This window comes from Myodes glareolus, chromosome 19 (assembly GCF_982192425.1).
Source record: "Myodes glareolus chromosome 19, mMyoGla1.1, whole genome shotgun sequence".
Lineage (NCBI taxonomy): Eukaryota > Metazoa > Chordata > Mammalia > Rodentia > Cricetidae > Myodes > Myodes glareolus.
In genome coordinates, this window is record NC_142044.1 from 43,247,465 (window position 1) to 43,268,948 (window position 21,484).

General features: G+C 51.6%; 2 protein-coding genes across 4 annotated transcripts in view; both read left to right on the plus strand.

Annotated features, from left to right (window-relative positions):
- Window positions 1–8,174, plus strand: part of Myh9 (myosin heavy chain 9) — an 83,625-nt gene extending 75,451 nt beyond the window's left edge. The window contains exons 32-41 of the mRNA XM_048427378.3: window positions 1,067–1,279; window positions 1,386–1,598; window positions 1,867–2,028; window positions 2,948–3,076; window positions 3,989–4,077; window positions 4,157–4,280; window positions 4,577–4,785; window positions 5,256–5,364; window positions 5,441–5,613; window positions 6,726–8,174. Coding sequence (XP_048283335.2) covers window positions 1,067–1,279; window positions 1,386–1,598; window positions 1,867–2,028; window positions 2,948–3,076; window positions 3,989–4,077; window positions 4,157–4,280; window positions 4,577–4,785; window positions 5,256–5,364; window positions 5,441–5,613; window positions 6,726–6,843 — 1,539 coding nt within the window. The 3' untranslated portion in view covers window positions 6,844–8,174. The remainder of the gene's footprint in view (window positions 1–1,066; window positions 1,280–1,385; window positions 1,599–1,866; window positions 2,029–2,947; window positions 3,077–3,988; window positions 4,078–4,156; window positions 4,281–4,576; window positions 4,786–5,255; window positions 5,365–5,440; window positions 5,614–6,725) is intronic.
- A 4,915-nt stretch (window positions 8,175–13,089) lies between these two features.
- LOC125395741 (apolipoprotein L2-like) lies at window positions 13,090–21,263 on the plus strand. 3 transcript variants are annotated; one of them, XM_087899042.1, is made up of 4 exons: window positions 13,090–13,299; window positions 15,402–15,461; window positions 15,733–15,859; window positions 18,088–21,263. In XM_087899042.1, exons 2-4 carry the CDS (start codon window positions 15,431–15,433, stop codon window positions 18,962–18,964), a joined length of 1,035 nt encoding a protein of 344 aa, XP_087755168.1. In that variant the 5' UTR covers window positions 13,090–13,299; window positions 15,402–15,430; the 3' UTR covers window positions 18,965–21,263. The 3 variants fall into 3 exon arrangements, with proteins under 3 accessions (XP_087755168.1, XP_087755167.1, XP_087755166.1); XM_087899041.1 differs by having other exon boundaries at window positions 13,092–13,299; window positions 15,362–15,461; XM_087899040.1 differs by having other exon boundaries at window positions 13,095–13,299; window positions 15,164–15,461.
- The last annotated feature ends 221 nt before the right edge of the window (window positions 21,264–21,484 follow it).

The window sequence follows — 21,484 nt, forward strand, 5'->3', positions numbered from 1 at the left end:
ATGCATGTACCACAGTGCATGTGTCAAGGTAGAGGACAACTTGCGGAAGCCTGTCTGTTGTCAGACTTGACATTACCTGCAGAGCCATCTTCCTGGCCTCATGTTAGATAAAGTTTCATTATTCATAGCCACAGTTATTTATATGCTGCTGCTAGCAAGAGCTGTAGACAGTGGCATAGCTGCCACAAGAGGCTGTATGGCCTACCACCTCCCTGGCCCTGTATGAAAAGTTCTCCCGATCCATGGAACAGGTGAAGAATGAACCAAAAAGACAAGGAGGGCAGGAAGATGAGGGATGGCAAGGTTGAGTCAGCATAGAACAGGCGCAGAGGTTGCACCCATCTTTGGACGAGGGCCCCATATGCGATCTAAGCTTTAAGAAGCCAGGCTCTCATCTTTTCAAGAATCCTGTCAGCCTGCTCTTCTTGAGAACCAAGATTGGCCACGTTCAGGGTGGGTGGTGATTTTATTTCTGTTCTGTCTTCCAAGGGGCACCTGGTAACATAAATCAGACTTAAGCAAAGGGGTTGCAGAGGTGGTCAGCAGTTAAGAGCAGTTACTGCTCTTCTAGAGGATCTAAGTTTGATTCCTGGCACCCGTGCCAGCCAACTCACAATCATCTTTAACTGTAGTTCTACGGAGTCCAGCACACTCTTTAAAAACCTAGGCAGAGGGTTGGAGAGATAGCTCTGGCTGCTCTTCCAGAGGTTCCGAGTTCAATTCCCAGCAACCACATACATGGTGACTCACCGCCATCTATAATGATATCTGGCCTCTTCTGACCTGCAGGCACACGTACAGACAAATACTGTATATATAGTAATAAATCTTTTTTAAGAAATTAAAAATAAAAAACCCCGACCCAACAATAACAACAACAACAACAGGAACAAAAAACCTAAGCAGAGATCTAGTATAGTGCTAGAGGAATCCTTGCTCTCATTCTGCCAGGACACTGCTGGAGCCAGACAGTCGGGCAGCAGCCTTGGCCCTGTTCGTTGTGGGTCTGGCTGTGGGATCCCAACGGTCTGCAGTCTCAGTCTCATAGTATGACATCTTTCCCCAGCTCCTAGCCGAGGAGAAGACCATTTCTGCCAAGTATGCAGAGGAACGCGATCAAGCTGAGGCTGAGGCCCGCGAGAAGGAAACAAAGGCACTGTCGTTGGCCCGGGCCCTCGAGGAGGCCATGGAGCAGAAGGCAGAGCTGGAACGGCTCAACAAGCAGTTCCGCACAGAGATGGAGGACCTCATGAGCTCCAAGGATGACGTGGGCAAGAGTGTGAGTGCTGGGCTGGGGTCCTGGGCCCAGGAGAGCCACATGTGTGTGGTCTGAGTTTAGGATTCATTGCTGTCTGTGCCTCTCAGTAACTCGGGCTCTCTGCTAGGTCCATGAGCTGGAGAAGTCCAAGAGGGCCTTAGAGCAGCAGGTAGAGGAGATGAAGACCCAGCTAGAGGAGCTGGAGGATGAGCTTCAGGCCACGGAAGATGCCAAGCTCCGTCTGGAGGTGAACCTGCAGGCCATGAAGGCTCAGTTTGAGCGGGATCTGCAGGGCCGGGATGAACAGAATGAGGAGAAGAAGAAACAGCTGGTCAGACAGGTGTGTGTGACCTCCCTACCTCTGGAAAAGACACAAGGGACTGCCCTCCTGCCTTCTGCAACATCTGAGCCTAGGAGGGGCTCCTGGGCTACCCTCTATTGCCTCATTTCCCAGTCCTCTGTCCCAGGACTCAATGACTTACTTTGTTCTCTGATGGCCCCCATGGGCCCCTGGGATCTTTCAAAGCTGGCCTGAGCTCGTCTGAGCTCAGCGCTTGCAGTGAGCTTCAAGCACGAGGCCTGCCTCCTGAGCTGCTGATGTTCCTCAGGTCCGGGAGATGGAGGCAGAGCTGGAGGACGAGAGGAAACAGCGCTCTATGGCCATGGCGGCACGCAAGAAGCTGGAGATGGATCTGAAGGATCTGGAGGCGCACATCGACACAGCCAATAAGAACCGGGAGGAGGCCATCAAACAGCTGCGGAAGCTCCAGGTGAGGCAGACCTGGGTTGGCCACAGACGAGGGGATCTGTAGTGGCAGGGAGTCGGGGCCTGTCCCACTGTGAGCCTGTATGTGGGAGCTCCTAGGTTGTCTCACAGGTGAGGCTCAGGTTCAGAATGGAAACGGTGATACGAGGGGCTGAGTACATTAATCCAAGGAGAAAGTAGTTGGACATGCTGAAGAGTCAGGGATGGTAGCCATTTAAAAGCAGGCTTCCAGAAGAAACCAGGTACCGATGGTTCAGGTTCTGAGAGGTGGCTTAGAGCCTGGGGCATATACATGGAATTTTCACTCACCAGTGATTAAAGACTAATATTAATAAAACAGCTGCTGAGTGTCCCTCATGCCTAGTGTGTCAGCAGAAGGAAAGATTAAATATCACATGGCAAGTTTGTGAGGCATAGAATGTCAGCTTGTTGGTGGCATTTTTAAGGGCCACATATAACAGGAGTCACACTCTGCCTCTGAGAATGCCGTTGTGAGATTTATCTGCAGAAGGAAAAGGGGACTGTTACAGAGGATCTTCAGATTGGGAACAGACGGCAGGAGGGTGATAGGGGACTGAGTTTTCTGCCTTGTAGCTTCATAGTCTGGCAGGAAGCGTATTTACTGTCTTGTCCCTGAGCTCACTTGGTCACTGACTGGTCGCCACATCGGGTGGTGCCTCTGGCATCAGCGTCAAGTCAACAGGAAGTTATAAGGAGTAAGTAGCTTTCTAAGTCCTTAGAGGAGGAGGCAGGTGCAGAGCCACTTTTCTTTGGTTACTTTTCTGCCCGTTTATAATAGGGTTGGTCAGCATGGTGCCAGGCTCAGAGATGTGCCCTTTTGGGGACGTGGTCCCTGAAGGCTACCCTGTAGAGGGCAGAGCAGGTGTGAAGTAGGTGGACATGGCAACCTCTCCTGTACACAGGCCCAGATGAAGGACTGCATGCGGGAGCTGGACGACACACGTGCCTCCCGAGAGGAGATCCTGGCGCAGGCCAAGGAGAATGAGAAGAAGCTCAAGAGCATGGAGGCTGAGATGATCCAGCTGCAGGAGGTGGGCCAGCGGTGGGGGCACAGGGCTGCTGCCTTCTGGTCAGCGAGTGGCAGCCTGGGGCCTTTTCCTGTCAGTGGGCCTCAGAGCAGCCTCCTGGAGGGAGTTAATAGAAGGGTCCCCACCAGGCCTTACCCCTACCGCACACCTTGGCATGGTGTGATGTGTGTGTTCATGCACGTGCACATTTGTAAAGGGGAAAAGGATGAGATTTCGCACTCAAGAGCTGGGCAGTGGACCCCACCTCTTAAAGAAGAATGTGATCATTTAGTCCCCAGTCCATTTCATGAGCCAGTGCATTGATCATGAGCTTACAGCAGTTGTACCTGACAAGGAGGGTCCTGAGTGCCCCCAGAGCTGCCGGTTTGGTTACACATGAAGCATGTGGTGGAGAGGGGGAGGGTGGTGTTTCCAGATCTGGTTGACTCCATGAAGTGCCGTTGCTGGTTTATGAAATGCTAGGTCAGACCCTCTTCTCTGGCATGGCTCTTCTGTTCTTATGGGTGTGGGATGACTCCCTCTGTTGTCACCATCATGCTTGGTTCTCTGGAGGCTTCCACAGCCCACCTGCTGCCCTTGGTGGGCTCAGTCCTGGACTCAGCCTACTCCATAAACCTTCTCAGTAATGACTTGACTATATGCAGAGGAACCAGCACTGCTGATCTGTTCACGCAGCTGTCCCTGTTAGGCCTTGGTGGTTCCTGTTTATAGCCTGACTCTTAGCCTGAATCCAAGTACTTAGACACAGGGGCTTTATAAACACGTGCCTAAAGGTGCCCCCGGGTGGAACTGACCCTGTGAACTAGAGGAGTTCCTGGGGAAGGGTTTTGTGGAAGGACAGAGGGGACTTGTGTGGACTGCTGCACTGAAGACTGTGTTGGTCCTAGTGGGTCACATTCTGGGTCCTTGTGGCAGGAACTGGCAGCCGCTGAGCGTGCTAAGCGCCAGGCCCAACAGGAACGGGATGAGCTGGCCGACGAGATCGCCAACAGCAGTGGCAAAGGGTGAGCCAGAGGGAGGAAGCACAGGGGTGCCTGGAGGACCTCCCCACTTGTGCAGGTCCTTACTTCTCTGGGTCCCCAGGGCCCTAGCGTTGGAGGAGAAGCGGCGACTAGAGGCCCGCATTGCCCAGCTGGAGGAGGAACTGGAGGAGGAACAGGGCAACACGGAGCTGATCAACGACCGGCTGAAGAAGGCCAACCTGCAGGTGAGCGCCAGGATAGCAGCTGACCTTGCACTCTGGGGTCCACACTCTTCATTTGAGCTCCCTGTGGTGAAGCGCCCATGGTGGGCAGAAATAGGAGGAGTGCCCACTGTTGTGACTGTGAAGGCTGTGACCGTCAGACCAGGTTTCAGGAAGTTTCTGAGTCCTATTTGTCAGCAGATTCCTTTCTGAGAGAGCTGGGGTGTTTGTTGGTCCTGGTGTCTGAGGAAAGGGTCTTCCTGGGTCCATGCAGGTGGGACCCAGCCTACCCTTGAGGTCGCTGTATTCCCTTCTTGCAGATCGACCAAATAAACACCGACCTGAACCTGGAGCGCAGCCATGCTCAGAAGAATGAGAATGCAAGGCAGCAGCTAGAACGCCAGAACAAGGAGCTCAAGGCCAAGCTGCAGGAGATGGAGAGTGCTGTCAAGTCCAAATACAAGGCCTCCATTGCTGCCTTGGAGGCCAAGATTGCACAGCTGGAGGAACAGCTGGACAACGAGACCAAGTAGGTGCCCCACCCAGACTGAGGGCACAGTGGTGTTCTTACTGTCCATGCAGGCTAGGTCAGGAACGAGCTCTGTCTTCCAGGCCCCACAAGCCATCTTCCTTGTTCTGAGAAGTATGTGGAGTTTGGATGGGAACCCATATCCCACACCTAGAACTGGGGACTCTGTGGGCTTTTCTAGTGAGAAACCCCACCTAGCTGTGTCGGGGCTCAGAACTGAGACTTGGAGGTAATGAGGATCGTTCTGGGTCCCAAGCTTTAGTTTCTCCATAGACTAGCTTCTTCAGTTGTCTTGTGTCAGCCCAGGCCCCATCCTGAGATGGCAGCTACTAGGTGCCCAGAAAAGACTAGGACCTCAGTCTCCAGACCTCCATGTGGCTCCAGGAAATACCATTTCCAGTTGCTGTCTCGTTGGCTGTGTCACCTGGTAGAGAGGATTCCCCTTCAGTCACCATGTCTGTCCTACCCAGGGAGCGCCAGGCAGCCTCCAAGCAGGTGCGCCGGACCGAGAAGAGGCTGAAGGATGTGCTGCTGCAGGTGGAAGACGAGCGGAGGAATGCGGAGCAATTCAAGGACCAGGTTTGTGCTCAGGCAGAGCCGTGTTCTGGGTGGGCTGCCCTTTCTGAGCCCCTTACCGTACCACGTGTCTCTGCAGGCCGACAAGGCGTCCACCCGCTTGAAGCAGCTTAAGCGGCAGCTAGAGGAGGCAGAAGAGGAGGCCCAGCGGGCCAACGCCTCACGCCGGAAGCTGCAGCGTGAGCTGGAGGATGCCACAGAGACAGCTGATGCCATGAACCGAGAAGTGAGCTCCCTGAAGAACAAATTGAGGTGAGCCAGTCTCCTGTCTTACGCTCCTTCTCAAGGTAGTTTGTTCCAAGCGCGTTTCAGAACACCATCTTCCAGAGCCAGTGTGCAAGATGGCAGTGCATAGTGACAGATGTCGAGGGTACCCACCCTAGTGTGACCACCCGGGGCTTCTTGCCTCTGGGGCTTAGCCAGGCTCCTGAATGAACTACAGTTCATTCCCAGCCTTTTGTTTTGTTTTTCAAGACAAAGTTTCATGTTGTAACAGCTCTGGCTGTCCTGGAACTCTCTTTGTAGTCCAGGCTGACCTAAAATTCACAGAGACCCACCTGCCTCTGTCTCTGTTAAGATTAAAGATGTGCACCACCACCACCTGGCTTTTTCCAGCCCGTTTTAACAGTCCATCTTCTTGGAGCTTGAAGCCTAATGGGGGTGTTTCCATGCTGAGGTTTTTTGAATTGGCTGCTGGAGGCCTCTGGCCTGAGTCTGCACTCCTAGGAGATGCCCAAGAGGGAGTGCTGGCGTCTGGATGCAGCATGGAGGAAAGCGAGGCTTCTGTCAGTGTGAGAGCTTTGCTGACTGCAGCAGATCTTGGCGAGTCCCCATTCTTCTTCCAGTCAGGGCATTTTCTCTCTCTCTTTCTTTCTTTCTTTCTTTCTTTCTTTCTTTCTTTCTTTCTTTCTTTCTTTCTTTCTTTCTTTCTTTCTTTCAGCTTGAAAATAAGACTTTTTAAGAATTTCATCTGTATTTTCTAACGTGATCAGAGGATGCCCCCGACTTTGGTGTGAACAACTGTTCCCCGAGCTTCCCGGTTCACTATTTCTTTTTGTTTTGTGGTGCTGGGATGGAACTGGGGTCCCACATGTATTAGGTGTGTGTTCTGCCACTCACGCCGAGCTCACCCTGCCTGTCCTGAGGTGTGAGCACAGCCGCCTTCTGCTGGTGTTCTGTGGCAGGTAAAGGCTGGGTTGCTCCGGTCACCCGCTCCCCTGACAGTGCTGCCTGCCCAGTACAACTCACTTCTGGCGGGAGTGCTCCCTGACCACCCCTCTAAAGATCGCATTGAAACCTACCTGCTGGGCTGCCCATCCCTCCTTAGCTGGGCCCTACTGACACTGCCTCTGCCCCTCCTACAGGCGTGGGGACCTGCCGTTTGTTGTGACCCGTCGACTTGTCCGGAAAGGCACCGGCGACTGCTCAGACGAGGAGGTTGATGGCAAAGCAGACGGAGCTGAGGCCAAGCCAGCTGAATAGGATCTTCTGCTGCCTGAGACAACAGACAGACAGACGGCTCTGCCTCCCCTCCCCAGCCCTCCACACCCCTGCCTTGAGACTGCTGTGATCATGACCCCCTCCTCCCAGGCCTTACTGAGGGCATTGGCTTCCTCTGCTGCTGCCCTTTCAGCCCTCCTTACCCTTCAAGAATCTGATACCAAAGAGTCCAGGCTGGCCCAGGCTGGGTGACCAGCAAGGTTTTGCCCCACTTGCCTGAAAGCACAGGTGGTGGGCAAGGAGGACAGCCATGGGAGTGGGCACAAGAGTTTTCTATGAATCTATTTTTTCTTCAGATAAAGGTTTTACTGCTCAGGCCCTGTAGAAGTGTTGTCACCTCCCCCACCTTTGCTGCCAGCTCCCCCCACTCCTCCCTCTGCTGTTGGCAATCACACATGGTGACCTCACACCTGCCCGATGGCCCTCTTCCCTGGGCCCTTCCTGGTCCAGAAGGAGCAGTCCAGGGCTTCCACCTCTGTGCTGGGTACAGAACAGGGGGCACTCGGAGAATTTCCCCCACTCCCTCCTGGGTAGCACGGGGTCCTCTGCTCCTTCCGATTGTAAAATGTCTCAAGTGCAATGCCCCTCCCTCCCTCCCTTGCCGAGGGCAGACTGTCCTGGCACCGGGGCAGCCAGACAGGGCATCAGGGCCACACTGAAAAGGCCAACAGCCTTCCGGTGGCTTCTCCCAGCACTCTAGGGGACCAAATATATTTAATGGTTAAGGGACTCGCAGGCCTGGCAGCCAGAATATCCAAGAGCTGGGGCCCACCGTGCACTCTTGTGCCTCTCCTAGGACGGGGCCAAGGGCGGCTGAGCTGCACCGCGCTAGAGCTTCAGATCTGCCTTCCACATGGATGTTTTTGAAAGAAAAAAAAAAAGGTTTTTCTTTTTTCCTTTCTTGGAGTAAGTGCTATAGTTCTGGGTGTTTTCACTGCCTTTCCTCTGGAGCCATGTTTAGAAGAGAGTAGCCTGCCCTCCAATGGTCTGCACTGGTTGCTGAGTTTTCCTGTGCACCTCACTGTTTTGTAAATGCTGCGTTCAGACTCCCTTATGGCAAGAAGGCTTTTTTTTTTTTTAAAGGGAAAAAAAAAAAAACAACCCAGACTAAATAAACAGTCAAATCATGAAGCTGTATGTGCCGGAAAAGCTCTGAGTTCAGGTCCCCGTTGCCGTCACGACGGAGTGAGTGGGACTCGCACCCCCTTTTTTATATAATAAAAGTGCCTTAGCATGTGTCGCAGCTGCCACTACAGTACGCTGGTTTACAGGTGTTCCTACTGAGCGTCACAATAAAGAGTACCGTGTCCTTCTCTGCCGTGTCTGGGTGTCTGTCCACAGCAGAAGGTGGCCCCGCAGGGCTGTCTCGGCTGTCCCGAGAGACTGCACTTGGTTTTCTGGTTTGGCTGAGAGGACTCTGAGAAATCTCAGGCAGCCCCAGGGGCTCACAACCTGAGAAATTAAGAGGCTCCACCCTCCATGCAGGCAAAGAGGCCGAGCTGCCATGGGCCCAGGGCTCATTCAGGTTTGCCTCTCCTTCCACATGCTCTTCCACATGCTCTTTTCTCTCCTAGGAGGGAATTATCACACTGAGAGTGAGGTGCTGCAGGTCTAGAGGCAGCAGTCTCCAAGGAGGAAGTGGCAACACCCCATAGCAACAGTGCGGGGTGAAGCCCATGCTCTAGGGAAGAAAGGGTCCAGAAAGTGTCCTAGACCAACACTGTGCTTCGGAGAAACCAGAAGGCTTGGGAGACAAGACTCCATCAGATGAGTTTCTAATGGGAAGAATAGAGGGCCACACCCCCAGAGCAGCCTGGATCCTGCTGGATTCACACGGGGTTCCAGCTCACCTTTGCTGTTTTATCAGTTGCCTGCTCGTTCCTAAGTGTGGCTCTTCACAGCTTAGCGCATTTCCTTGCTATTTGTGTTGATTTGCAGCATGGGACTTGGAGTCTACATCCTTGTGCTTGTTAGCAAGGTCTGACCTTTAGCCCTTGACTCAAGTTGAGTGTTGATTTTTCTTGTCAGGTTTTGTGAAGAAATCTTTTGGACAAGAGCTGGCCACAGCCAGCATCTGTGTGGAGCCCAAGCCTGGCCAATATACCAGCTGCCAGAGCTGGTGTCCTTCTTTTCAAAAGTCTTTTTATAGTATGAATATTTTGTCTGCATGTGTGTCCTCCATGTGTGTACCTGGTCCCCATGGAGGTCAGAAGAGGGTAGCAGATTCCCCGGAACTGGAATTAAAGGCAGCCATGAGCACCACATGTGTGCTGATAATTGAACCCAGGTCCTCTGCAAGAGCAGCCAGTGCTCCTAACCTCCGAGCCATCTCTGCAGCCCTGTCATGGTGTACTTTCTTACAATCACTGCAGACCTGCTACTTCAGAGAGTCTGGACTCAGAATGTCACCAGCTTGCCAGGGGATTCAAGTGCATGCCAAGCTCGGAGAGCCTGGTGTGGACCCACAGGGGTGCCTGTCCAGTTTGGACGGTGGAGATGGGAATCCTTGCTCAAACCCTGTAGTTGCTTCATTTCCACTTCCGAGTAAAATGAGCGGAAAGCCCTACCTACACACCAGCCCGTGCTGGTTCTTCCTTTCCTAGGGTAGCATCACTACATGCCAGATGGCTTACAACAGAGAGCTGCTGTCAAGTTCAAAGCTGAGGGGTCAGTCAGCTCCAGGGAGAATCTGGTGGGTCTGTGTCTTCTGTGGCTTGTCGCAGCCTCCAGTGTCTGTTTTGTTTAAACACAGCCTCTTCCCTCTGTCTTTAAAGTTTTTTTAAAGATTGAAACATTTTTAATATGTATTTATCATTGTATGCTTGTATGCGTGGTGCCACGGTGGTCAGAAGAGGGCATCAGATCTCCCACACACACACATGCTGGAGTCATGTGGTTGTGAACCACCATGTTGGTACTAGGAATTGAATGCGAGGACCTCTGCAAGACAAGTACTGTAAGATGTGGAGCCATCTCTCCAGCCCCTGAAAATTTAAGAAAATTAGGCTGTGTGTGTGTGTGTGTGTGTGTGTGTGTCTTAATAGAGTTTTGTTCCATGTATGGGTGCTCTATCTGCATATACAACTTCATGCCAGAAGAGGGTATCAGATCCAACTGTAAATGGTTGTGAGTCACCATGTGGTTGCTGGGAATAGAACTCCAGACCTCTGGAAGAGCAGCCAGTGCTCTTAACTGCTGAACTATCTCTCCAGCCCCTCTGTGTCTTTTAAAAGGACACTCGGCATTAGATCTAAGACCCACACAAGTAATCCCAGATTCGCAGTTTATGGGCCCTGCCGAATCCCACTGCAGCCTCCATTCTGGTTATAGCGATCAGGTGCTGTAAATTTCAAGAAGGCACGACAGTGACATCAGCCAATGTTCCTTGGTGACTGAGGAGCGTGGTGGAGCCCTGGACACACACTGCAGAGCTGCCTAGTGGAGTGCCCCCTCCCCCACTTCAGGAATCTGCTGAACTTGAAGCTGGATCCTCTCTGGTTAAAGCACTATCTTCAGCACACGGCAGAGTCTCAAGGCAAACTCCGGCCCCTTGGGTCCATTACTCATCCTGTTTGAAATCAGAGTCCCAGAGCTGCTGTGTTGATGCAGCAAATGTGCCTGATGCTCCTGATGATTACATGTGCATCGAACCGAGGGCAGAGGGCAGCGTTCCATGGGAATTGCAGTGTCTTCATCAGGGTTTCTGCTGCTGCAAAGAGAACATGACCATATAACTCTTACAAAGGAATGCATTCCCTCGGGGCTGGCTTACAGTTCAGAGGTCTAGTCTATTATCATCATGGCAGGAAACATGGTGGCTTGCAGGCAGACATGGTGCCGGTGAAGGAGCTGAGAGTTCTCCATCTTGATCCACAGGCAACAGGAAGTCAACTGTAACAGAAGGTGTAGCTTAAGCACAGGAGACCTCAATGCTCACCTCCAAAGTGACACACTTCTTTCAACAAAGCCCATATCTCCTCCAAAAAGGCCACACCTCTGAATAGTGCTACTCCCCTTGGGGGCCATTTTCTTCAAACACGTGGTTTAGATCCTGTCATCTTTATAGTTAGTTCTCAACCTTGAAGCTGACACATTTGGAGAAAGGATGTTCCTTCCGAGCAAAGACAGGACCATTCTCTGAACGACACTGGCGGTCAGGCTGCAGTGGCTGGGAGCAATGACTGCCCTTTTCTTTCCAAGGCCATCATCCAGGGTTGCCTGTGCTGGGGTATCCAGCTTGTCCTCCAGTGTTTGCTGGGATCAAGGTAACCATGGTGGCCCGGTTCATTTGACTGCTGATTCCTGTACCGTCCACTAGGTGGAGAGCTGTCTTTCTACCTGAGTTGTTCTGCAGGTTTCTTTCTTTCTTTCTTTCTTTCTTTCTTTCTTTCTTTCTTTCTTTCTTTCTTTCTTTCTTTCTTTCTCTCTCTCTCTCTCTCTCTCTCTCTCTCTCTCTCTCTCTCTCTCTCTCTCTCTCTCCTTTCTCTCTCTCTCTCTGGTTTTCAATATAGGGTCTGACTGTGTAGCTCTGGGGGTCCTGGAACTAGCTCTTGTAGACCAGGCTGGCCTCGAACTCACAGAGATCCGCCTGCCACGGCTTCCCGAGTCCTGGGATTAAAGGTGTGCACCATTACCATCCGGTTCTTGTGCTGTAGTTTTAGGGTTGTTTCCTTTGCATTAGGATCCTGGTGGCAGTAATTGCCGAAGATTTGGGCTGAGATACCAAGCCCTATGCTGTGGGCGGACATCCTGGAAGACTGCTTTGGATGGCCGCAGTAGAGTTGTTGTGTAGTAGATCTTCAGGTGTCCGGAGTTTCTGGGGTTCAAGACATCTATGCCCTATCCCGCCAAGTAAGTCTGCCGCCCAGTCCAGGCTACTCCACCTAAGACTGCTCGAGAGATCTGTTCTGGTCTATTCCACACTCTGATCAGAGGGTCCCCATCATTGTAGACTTGTGGCTCATATAGACATTTACCTGGTCCTGCACCTTGCAGTAGATTTCATCTGGCTGTTGAATTAATTGTTGAATTAATTAATTACTGTCAATCCTGGTAAAGACTTGATGGAAGGGAAATTCAGAAAAAAGAAATGACCCAAAATAACCATAAGCAGAAGGGGGCTCTCAAGAACCACAATGTTAGAATACCAGTCTATAGCAGCTTGCATCTTGACTCCGCCCCTGCTCTTCTGATGGGGACAAAGTGTAGATCCTGAGATACAAGGGGCCCAGAGCCTTTGAGCATCCAGTCCTCCTTTGAGCATCTATTCTGGTTCAGGTCCTGTGGGAGAAACTAAAGTCCCAGGTGATTGGCCAAGGGGTCCAGACTGGTTAGCTGGACACAGCCCTGCATCTCCTCTGACTCTTGGTGTCAGTCTGTGGGTGATGAAGGCAGAAAGCTGATGCTGTCCTGGGTGTCTGGATAGGCAAGGAGACCAGCTGTGGAGACCGAGAAGGGGCACTCATTCCCAATCATTATCCGCAGAGCCATCCGGCTCTGTCAACGTAACATTGCTGGGTGTGGAGAGAGAGACCGGATGTAAAGAGGCACAGGCTAACTCAGAACTTGGGTTGCTTTCTTGTTTTTTGAGACGGCATCTCCCCAGGAACCCCAGATAGGCCTGGGGTGCCCCGGTAGTCTGGCTTTAAATTCATTGCCTTTTTATCTCAGCTTCCTGAGTGCTGGAATTCTAAGATTATACCACTAATGCGGCTTTTAATGGTCACGCTTGGTGCTTCAGTCTCAGAGTGAAAGGGTCAGTGTTGGCCTCCACCTTGCCCATCAAGTGCTTGTGTTTTCAGCTGATGGGAGGCTACTGCCCATCAGTGGGACGGCTTTGGAGTCTCTACAGTGGGGGCAGGAGACAGCAGGCGTTGGGAGTCAGGTGCCGTGGAGACTGTGGGAGAATGAGGGAGCAGGAAGAACAGAACGGAAGCGTCTCACTATGGAGGAGAAAGGGCGCTGCAGGGAGGGTCAGTCATAGCAGAGGCGTGGAAGTGTCCTGGTCACTGAGGCAGGATGGCCTTGAAGGTCTATGGTGGAAGCAGGGAGTGGTGGGGAGGGAAGGAGAAAGGGGCCGCAGCGGGTTGGAGGACTGGTGTGCTGACTGAAAGGGCTTCAACTTGACCCCGAGAGGTCACTGAGGACTCCTTAGAGGGAACAAACTGTCTTCACTCCTTCCTTCCGTGCCCAGGGAGGATGCCCCAAACTCCCTGGCCAGGGGAGGAGTTGCTGAACTCTGCTCAGGCCGCAGCTGGGAGAAAAGAAGGCTCCTATCAGAGCCGCACAGCTGGCCAGGAGCAGGGCAGGGCTGACACAGGCTCCACGTCCCCCAGTGGGGCCTCTGCCCTTCCTGGAACAGCCGTCTGAACTGAGCCACAGGCCCCTTCAAGAGATCCACTGTGCCCACATCAACACCCAGTTGCGGTCCACGACCAGGTCAGTGCAGGGCTCTACCGAGGGGCCAGAGAATGGAGAATGGGGGCTTTCCTTGTGTATCAGCTTCTCTGCCTTGGTTGGGGAGCAAATAGTCACAAAAAAGAGTACCAGAGCAGAGAGAACTTTATCTGGTCACGAAGGGAAAGAATATTAATCAACCCCCAGAGAACAGGCTGAGAGACTCCAGGAACTCTGGGGCCTCCTCATTTGGTTGCTTCTTGCATGAACTGGGGTTCTCTGTCGTGGTGTCTGCTAGTTGCCTTGACTGAGCCCTGGAGAGGTTGGGAGCTAGGCAAGTCTTGGTTAAATGAACCCTGTGGAAGTTACCCTTGTAATGGAGTGCTGGACCAAATGGGCCTCAGTGCATCCCGTGTGTGTGCAGAGCTGAGCAGGTTCAAATCTGAAGATGAAGGTAGCAAAGAGACAGTCACACTGTGAAGGAAGGTGCCGTTTCATCTCATCTGGTTACTTGGGTGATGTCTGCAGGCCTGTCACTATTTCAGCCAGGCCTCTGTGTGCCTGGAAAATCCCGTAAGAAATGAGTCTTACTGAGTACACCATCCCAGAGGAATAGAACTGGTTTTAATGTTTAGGTTTCTGCGTAGGAAGTAAGTCAGTTTCTTTTTACTTTTTTTTTTTTTTTAGAAATAGGGTCTCACTGTGTAGCCCTGCTGACCTGGCATTTGCTCTGGGTGGTGTGCACCACCACACCAGTCTAGTTTTATTTTTCAAGTTCACACACACACACACACACACACACACACACACACACACACACGTGTGTGTGTGTGTGTGTGTGTGAAAGTCAGAGGACAACTTGTGGAGCCAGCTTCCTCTTCTCAGTGTGTGGGACCTGGGATTGAACTTTCTTCATCAGCCTTAGCTACAAGCACCCTTGTCTGCGGTACCATCTTGCCAGCCCTCTTGATAGATCTTAGGGAAATATTCTGAAATGGCGGCAAAGTACTATGTAAGGAACACGTTCTTGGCACTATTGTTCACGTAAAGGGTTGGATATGATATGAGGTCCAATAATTAGGGAGGATGGCAGGTGGGTTTGGGCAGCCCAGAGCAGGCACAGAAACAGACAGGATGTGGCAGGAGTCTAGGGCCAGCTTGGATGCAGGATCCTGAAGGAGTGAGGAGTGCACCGGCCTTGGGAGATCCCAGGGGCTCTGGTGACTCTGTCCCCTGCAGGGCACAGGCATCGCTGTGGGTGGGAAGCTGTTCATAATATACTGCACATGGGTCGGAGGACCCTGCTGAATAGTTAAGGGACCCAAGTTTAGTTGCCAGAGGGTAGGGCATGGCTTAGAATGGTTTGGGTTCGTGAGCTAGTTCTAACACTGTTCTGAAGACTGGGGATGTTAGCTACCCTCGTGGCCTTCCTTCCCCATTGTGATGGGGCCACAGTGCTCCTCACCTCATGGGGTGTGTGCAGTGGATGTCCAAGGAGCCCCGTGTGTCCCGACAGTAGACATCAGTCTCTATCATTAGTTCACAACTGCGCTCCTCCTCTTGGATAGCTGCCAGAGCGTCCCCCCTCCTCTTGGATAGCTGCCAGAGCATCCCCCCTCCTCTTGGATAGCTGCCAGAGCATCCCCCTCCTCTTGGATAGCTGCCAGAGCGTCCCCCCTCCTCTTGGATAGCTGCCAGAGCATTCCCCCTCCTCTTGGATAGCTGCCAGAGCGTCCCCCCTCCTCTTGGATAGCTGCCAGAGCGTCTCCCCTCCTCTTGGATAACTGCCAGAGCGTCCCCCCTCCTCTTGGATAGCTGCCAGAGCGTCCCCCCTCCTCTTGGATAGCTGCCAGAGCGTCCCCCCTCCTCTTGCCTTCTGTGTCCAAATGCAGTTCCCTCCCCCCAGGTTCATCATCCACTGATCCTACCAGAGCAGGAGGCCTTTGCCTTGTCTGGAGCAGGGGGTGCGCAGTTAGAGCCATATGACTGGCTGGTTTCTGGTGGAGTCCATGGAAGAGAAACACTTTGGGTAAAGTCTAATCGTTACCAGACACCATGGAGGGACCGGAGGGACCCAGTCCCTAGTTGCCTGCCTTCTCGACAGTTGCTCCTCTTCCTTCGGATGGTTTGCTTTCTCCTCGCAGCTCGGACCTGAGACCTTGCAGTTGACACCATGGACCCAACACCCTGCGAGGGCTCACCAGGTATTTGCATTCCTCTGGCTTCTTCTCCTCTGTGGCCTAGACCGCCATTCCTGAGTGTAGAGAAGTTGAGAACAGAGAAGGGGAGACCCAAGGGGGACTACAGGAACTCTTCCAACACCAGATCCCTTCCCGGGGCGTATTGCCGGGACTCACCCCCTCCCTGTCCTGCCTCCTCAGGTGGGACCAGGACAGACTGGGAAGCTGACCCTGTGGATACTGTCGCTCAGGCGCTTCCATTCTGTCCTCCAACTTCACTTTCCTTTCCAACTAGGGAGCAAAAACTTCATTGAGGAAACCACTGAGTACCTTCAGCGCTCATCAGAGAGGGGAGATCTACGGCTGCTGCTGACTGAAGATGGGGTCTGGGAGGCCTTCGTGGCTGAGGCTGAGCTGTCCAGGTCACCTGCAGTTGAGCACTTTTCCCCTTTTCTGGTTTCTCTTCCCTGCCTTTGGATGGTGCAGTCTCATTCACCACCGGCCCTCCCCACCCAGTGTCCTTGTTCATATGCTAATTGTCTCCAGAACACCCTCATGGATGTACCCAGAACTGGTCTTTGTGGGTGTTCCATTGTCTCTCAGGGAACTTGAGAGCCCCCCAAAGACTGGACTGCACACCATCTTCAAGGCTGACCTGGGATCTTTCATTCTGGAGGTCAATGCCTTTAGTCTCCAATTCCCTGGAGGTCAGAAATGACACTAAAGCTCCCACCACATACTGCCTGGTTAAGACCGAGCACCCTCTATAGGGCGTTCCTGGGAACAGAAGTGGTTTGGATCCTGAATTTTCCTGATTTTAAAATATTTTCAACTGTGATCCATTGTAGGAATGAGATCCAAGTCTCAACATGAAACACACTTTGGTATTTTTTACAGCTAGCGAACATCTTAACTTCCTATGCTCTTGTTAGCACCCTTGTGTTTGAGTGTGACCTGTCCCTGAGGCCAACTATGGGGTTTTCCACTGTGGCATCATTTTGAAGCCTTTCACACTTAGAATAGTCAGCCAGGGCTGCTCAGTTCGAATGAGCTTTCTGCCAAAGTCCCAGCCAGATGCAGACGGTCCTGGCAGGCAGAACATGACCCAGCCTACTGCTTATGTCTCAGTGGCTGAGGGCGAAAGGGAGGCAATTCACAACACACTAGCAAAGATTCCATGAATTAAGGGTGCTTTATGTTCCAATCTTGCCTCCCTGTGTCCATCAGCAGAGTTCTCCCCCACCCCGACATGTGTTGATGACCACAGTGTTACCCTTGAGTAAGAAGCATCTTCATCAAACACCTGACACCAAGAGAATTTTTTTGACAAGGTCTTATGTAGCCCACATTGGCCTTGAACTCAGACATAACCAAAGATGACCTTGAACTTCTGATCTTCCTGCCTCTACCTCCCAAGTACTGACACTACCACTTGTAACATCATGCCTGGTTTTATACAGTGCTAGACACCAGCCTCACTCATGCTAGGCAGACATTGTGCCTACAGTGCTAGTCCCCAGCCCCTAAAGAACGTCTTTTAAAAGGTTTTAATTAAAAAAGACTATTTCTATTTTATATGTATGAGTCTTTGCCTGAATGTGTATGTGTGTGCCTGGTGCCCCCTGAGGCCAGAAGAGGGCCTTGGAACCCTTAGAACAGGCAGTTGTGTGCTCCCATATGGGTGCTGGGAATCAAACCTGGGTACTCTGGAAGAGCAGACAGTGCTCTTAGCTGCTCAGTCATCTCTCTAGCCTCAAGAGCATCTTAAACAAACCAACAAAATTTATATTGTATTATTTATTTATTTATTTATTTATTTATTTTTGAGACAGGGTCTCTCTATATAGTTCTGGCTGTCCTGGAACTCACTCTGTAGACCAGTCTGGCTTCAGACTCACAGAGATCTGCCCATCTCTACCTCCTGAGTGCTGAGATTAAGGGCATGTGCCACCATGTCTGGCAATTTATTTACTCTTTATTTATATGCGTGTACATGCACCTTCCCCTGGAGGCCACAAGAGGTCATCAGAGCCTTTGGATTTGGAGTTACAGATGACTGAGAGCCTTTCAATGTGAGTGCTGAGATCTAAATCCCAGCCCTGTACAAGTTTAACAAGCAGTCTTAATTGCAGAGCCGATTCTCCAGCACCTCTGAAGAGCATCTTAACATGGCTTTTACTCGTTATCCTCTACTGATGAAGGGCCATTTATGATTGTCAAGTATTCACCATCAAAAGAAAGGTTCTGCATGTCCGTAAAATCCCTCCTGAGCCATAGAAGCATGCTGTCTGTCATTTGCACAGGTCATGTGTTATGGAGCCTGTAACAAACCATCTGTCTGTCTGTCTGTCTGTCTGTCTAGCTATCTATTTATCTATTTATTTATGATTTTTTTGAGACAAGGTTTCTCTGTAGCTTTGGAGCCTGTTCTGGAACTCGCTCTGTAGACCAGGCTGGCCTTGACACAGAGATCCACTTGCCTTTGCCTCCCAAGAACTGGGATTAAAGGCGTGCACCACCTGACTTGTTCTGTTTATTGATTGATTGATTGATTGTACTGGGCATGGAACCCAGGACCCGTGCATATTAGACTGGCAGTCCAGCCTTGACCTAAATCCACAGCTAAACTCTCTCTCCGTGCCTGTTACAGAGCTGATGCAGACGCACTGCGGGATGCTCTCAATGACCTCACAGCAAACATGGCCGAGGAAGACCAAGACAGGCTCCAGCGTGAGCTGCAGGACACGGAGAAGTTTGCGGAAACGTTTCCTCAGGTGAAACTGGAACTCGAGGAACACATCAGGAAGCTCCAGGCCCTTGCAGACAGGGTTGACAAGGTTCACAGGGACTGCACCATCTCCAAGGTGGTGGCCGGCTCCACCAGCACTGTCTCTGGGGTCCTCACCCTCCTTGGCCTCGCTCTGGTACCTGTGACAGCTGGGACCGGTCTGGTGCTCTTGGCAACGGGGATGGGCCTGGGAGCAGCGGCGGCTGTGACTAGTGTCTCTACTGGTATCGTGGACTACACAAGCGAGTCATCGGCCAAAACGCGAGCCAGCCACCTGGTGTCAACCAGCATGGTCAAAGTGAAGATGGTTGCAGAGGCCGTGGTTCATTCAGGGCCCCAAGTCTATGAGTTATCTGAGAATTGCTGCCGAGTCCTGCGATGCCTTCAGCAGAGCATGTACGCCATCAAGCTTGCCAAAGCCAACCCTGCCTTAGCAACCAGTGCCAAGCGCCTCTTGACCATGGGGAGCATCTCTGCCCAAAGTGGAAAGCAGGTGAAGAACGCCTTTAGGGGCACTGCCCTGGCCATGAGCAGAAGAGCCTGGCTCATGAATGCAGCCACCACAGGTGTGACCCTCGTTGGGGATGTGATCGGCCTTGTGAAAGAATCCAAGCGTTTGCACAAGGGGGCAAAGGCACAGTCGGCTGAGGAGTTGAGGCAGCAGGCTCAGGAGCTGGAGGAGAAACTGGGGGTGCTCACCCAGATCCATGAGAGTTTGCAGTCAGGCTCAACTCAGTAGCACGCTCCCTCTCCCAAAGTAGTGCAGAAGTCTGGGGAGGTGTTCGGGACAGAGACAGGCGTTTTGTTAGAGGAAGTCAAGCCTCTCTAATATGGCGTTCAGGCCTCAGGCATCTCTTCTTTTCAAAAACTTTGTCGTGTTTTTGTCCCCATCTGTCACTCCCCTCCACAGCTGTCCTGCCCTCAAGCTGGCTTCTCCCAGCTGACCTGTGCCGAATCACCTTCTGGCCATTCAGTAGTGTCCCACCCGGTCACTTCTGGGGTTGAGATTCATTTGGCGAAGCCAGCCTAGGCGGGACATGGGCCTTATTATGTGGATAAGCACAGCCTCTCTCCCTGGTTCTGAAACCTCTTTGGAAACGCTAGGTTGCTGCAGGGGTGTAGTCATATTTTTCTTTGGGCTGCTAGCTCACAGATAATGACGTGGAGCTCTTAAATTAACTCAGATTTTTAAATCTATGTTCTTCTGTGTGGTTCATTACCCCATCTTTGTACTGTCCATCCTGCTTCCGCCATGTCTGGCTGCTGACTCTTCTTCTTCCCAGAGCCCTCTCTATAAGTCCCGACTATATTCTCCTGCCTAGCTACTGGCCATTCAGTTTCTTACTGCAACAGTCACAGCAATACATCTCCACACAGTGTGTAACAACAGGGAAGGACAGAGGCCTGGTGGTCACAAAGGCATGCTCTTACTCTGAGTATAGTTTCTTAGGGCTGGGCATGGTAGCACATGTCTGTAATCCCAGGACTTTGGAGGCAGAGGCAGGTGGATCTCTGTGAGTTTCATTAGTCTGTATAGTGAGTTTCAAGACAGAAAATGCTACATAGTGAGACTCTGTCTCACACCCCCTACACCTCAAAAAAAAAAAAAAGGGGTCTCTTATGCAGTAGAGATATTCAAGAGAGCATTCCCATTGGACAAAAGCCTTTTCCAACTCTGGCCTCAGTTTGGCCTCCTCCTTTCCCCTAAATATCTTTGCTGCTAACCTCCTGACTTTCTCCCACTGGAGTGCTGGACTCCAGCCAGACTCTTTGCTGATATCCAGGACACAATGCAGCTACGACTTTTCTGGGTCCTCCCCAGCAGGCATTCCCCAGCTCTCCCAGTGCTAAACACCAACAGTTTTGCAAACTGAAGATTGACAGTTGCCTGTCACCCCTGCTTGGGGCCCCTGTGTGATGGGTCTGTTTTACAGGACAGAGCTGCTTCACCCCTGCTCTGCTCTCCCCATCCCCACTCTGTGACTTCCCTAACATGTAATGTCACTGAGGGAAGGATGGCCCCATGTTTCTGACATGAAGAAAAAGAGACGAAATATTTCCTCCCCATCCCTACCCTGGTACCCATGGCTCCTAAACCACTTGTAGTGGGTAAGTGGCTGCCCCAACGTGGGCTCCCAAATCTAGAACAAGTGAGGAAAAGCCCAATGGTGTTGGGACACATTCTCAGGACAGCAGCTGACCTTCTCCAAAGAGGGTGGAGGTGGTAATGGGGTGTCTGTGCTCTGCCTTAGACGCCATGTGACTTTTTGGTTTCTCCTTATTTCCCAAGCTTTTTCTCCAGCTTCCTGCCGCTTTAGGGTACCTTAGGTGCCACCCCAACCCATTTCTTGCTGTTTTCTTCATACAATACTGAGGTGATCACTTGACTTGTTACCAAGAGAGCTGATGGCTACATACCAAGAGCCAAAGGCTATATTATTTGTGCTAATTAGCAGGATCAGCTTTGTAATGGCAACTTGAATATTGCTTCAGGCTCAGGGTGTTTATGAGTTCTTGCCTTTGTTTCCCAAGACACACGACTGTTGGGCACTGGCCAAGCCATAGAGGTGACTCCTTGTACTATGGACATCCTTGATCCTTGATCCTTCCCTTTGAGCCTCAGTGATGACACTGTGCCTTTATAGATGCTGTTGATTTTGTTTTAGAAATTATTTTAGAGACATAATGATCCAGTGGCCTTCTCTGGACAGTCTCACCGGAATAGCCTGTGTGGTAGTTTGAATAAGAATGGCCCCCAGAGGCCATTTGAATGCTCAGTCATCAGGGAGTTGTACGACTTCAGAAGGATTAGGAAGTGTGTCATTGGAAGTGTCGCCTTGTTGAACGAAGTATGTCACTGGGGTGGGCTTTGCCCATGCCAGGCTCAGTGATTCTCTCTTCCTGCTACATTCAGTTCCAGATGTAGAAGTCTCAGCTCCTTCTCCAGTACCATGTCTGCCTATTCCCTACCATGATAGTATTGTACCGAACCTCTGAAACTGTAAACAAGCCCCAGTTAAACACTTTTCTTTATAAGAGTTGCCATGGTCAAGGTGTCTCTTTATTGCAGCAGAACATTGACAGCCCAATCATGGGTCTGGTGGACCCTCTCTGCAGCTTCCCAGGCCACCAGTGTCAAGAACCTGAAGCGTGACAGTCAGAGGAGGGGAGGGTGTGAAAAAGTTAGTGTAAAGTAAGCTGAAGTCATGTACCCTTTGTGACTTGTGCCTCTCTGAAATCAAGCAGAGGTGCCTTCATG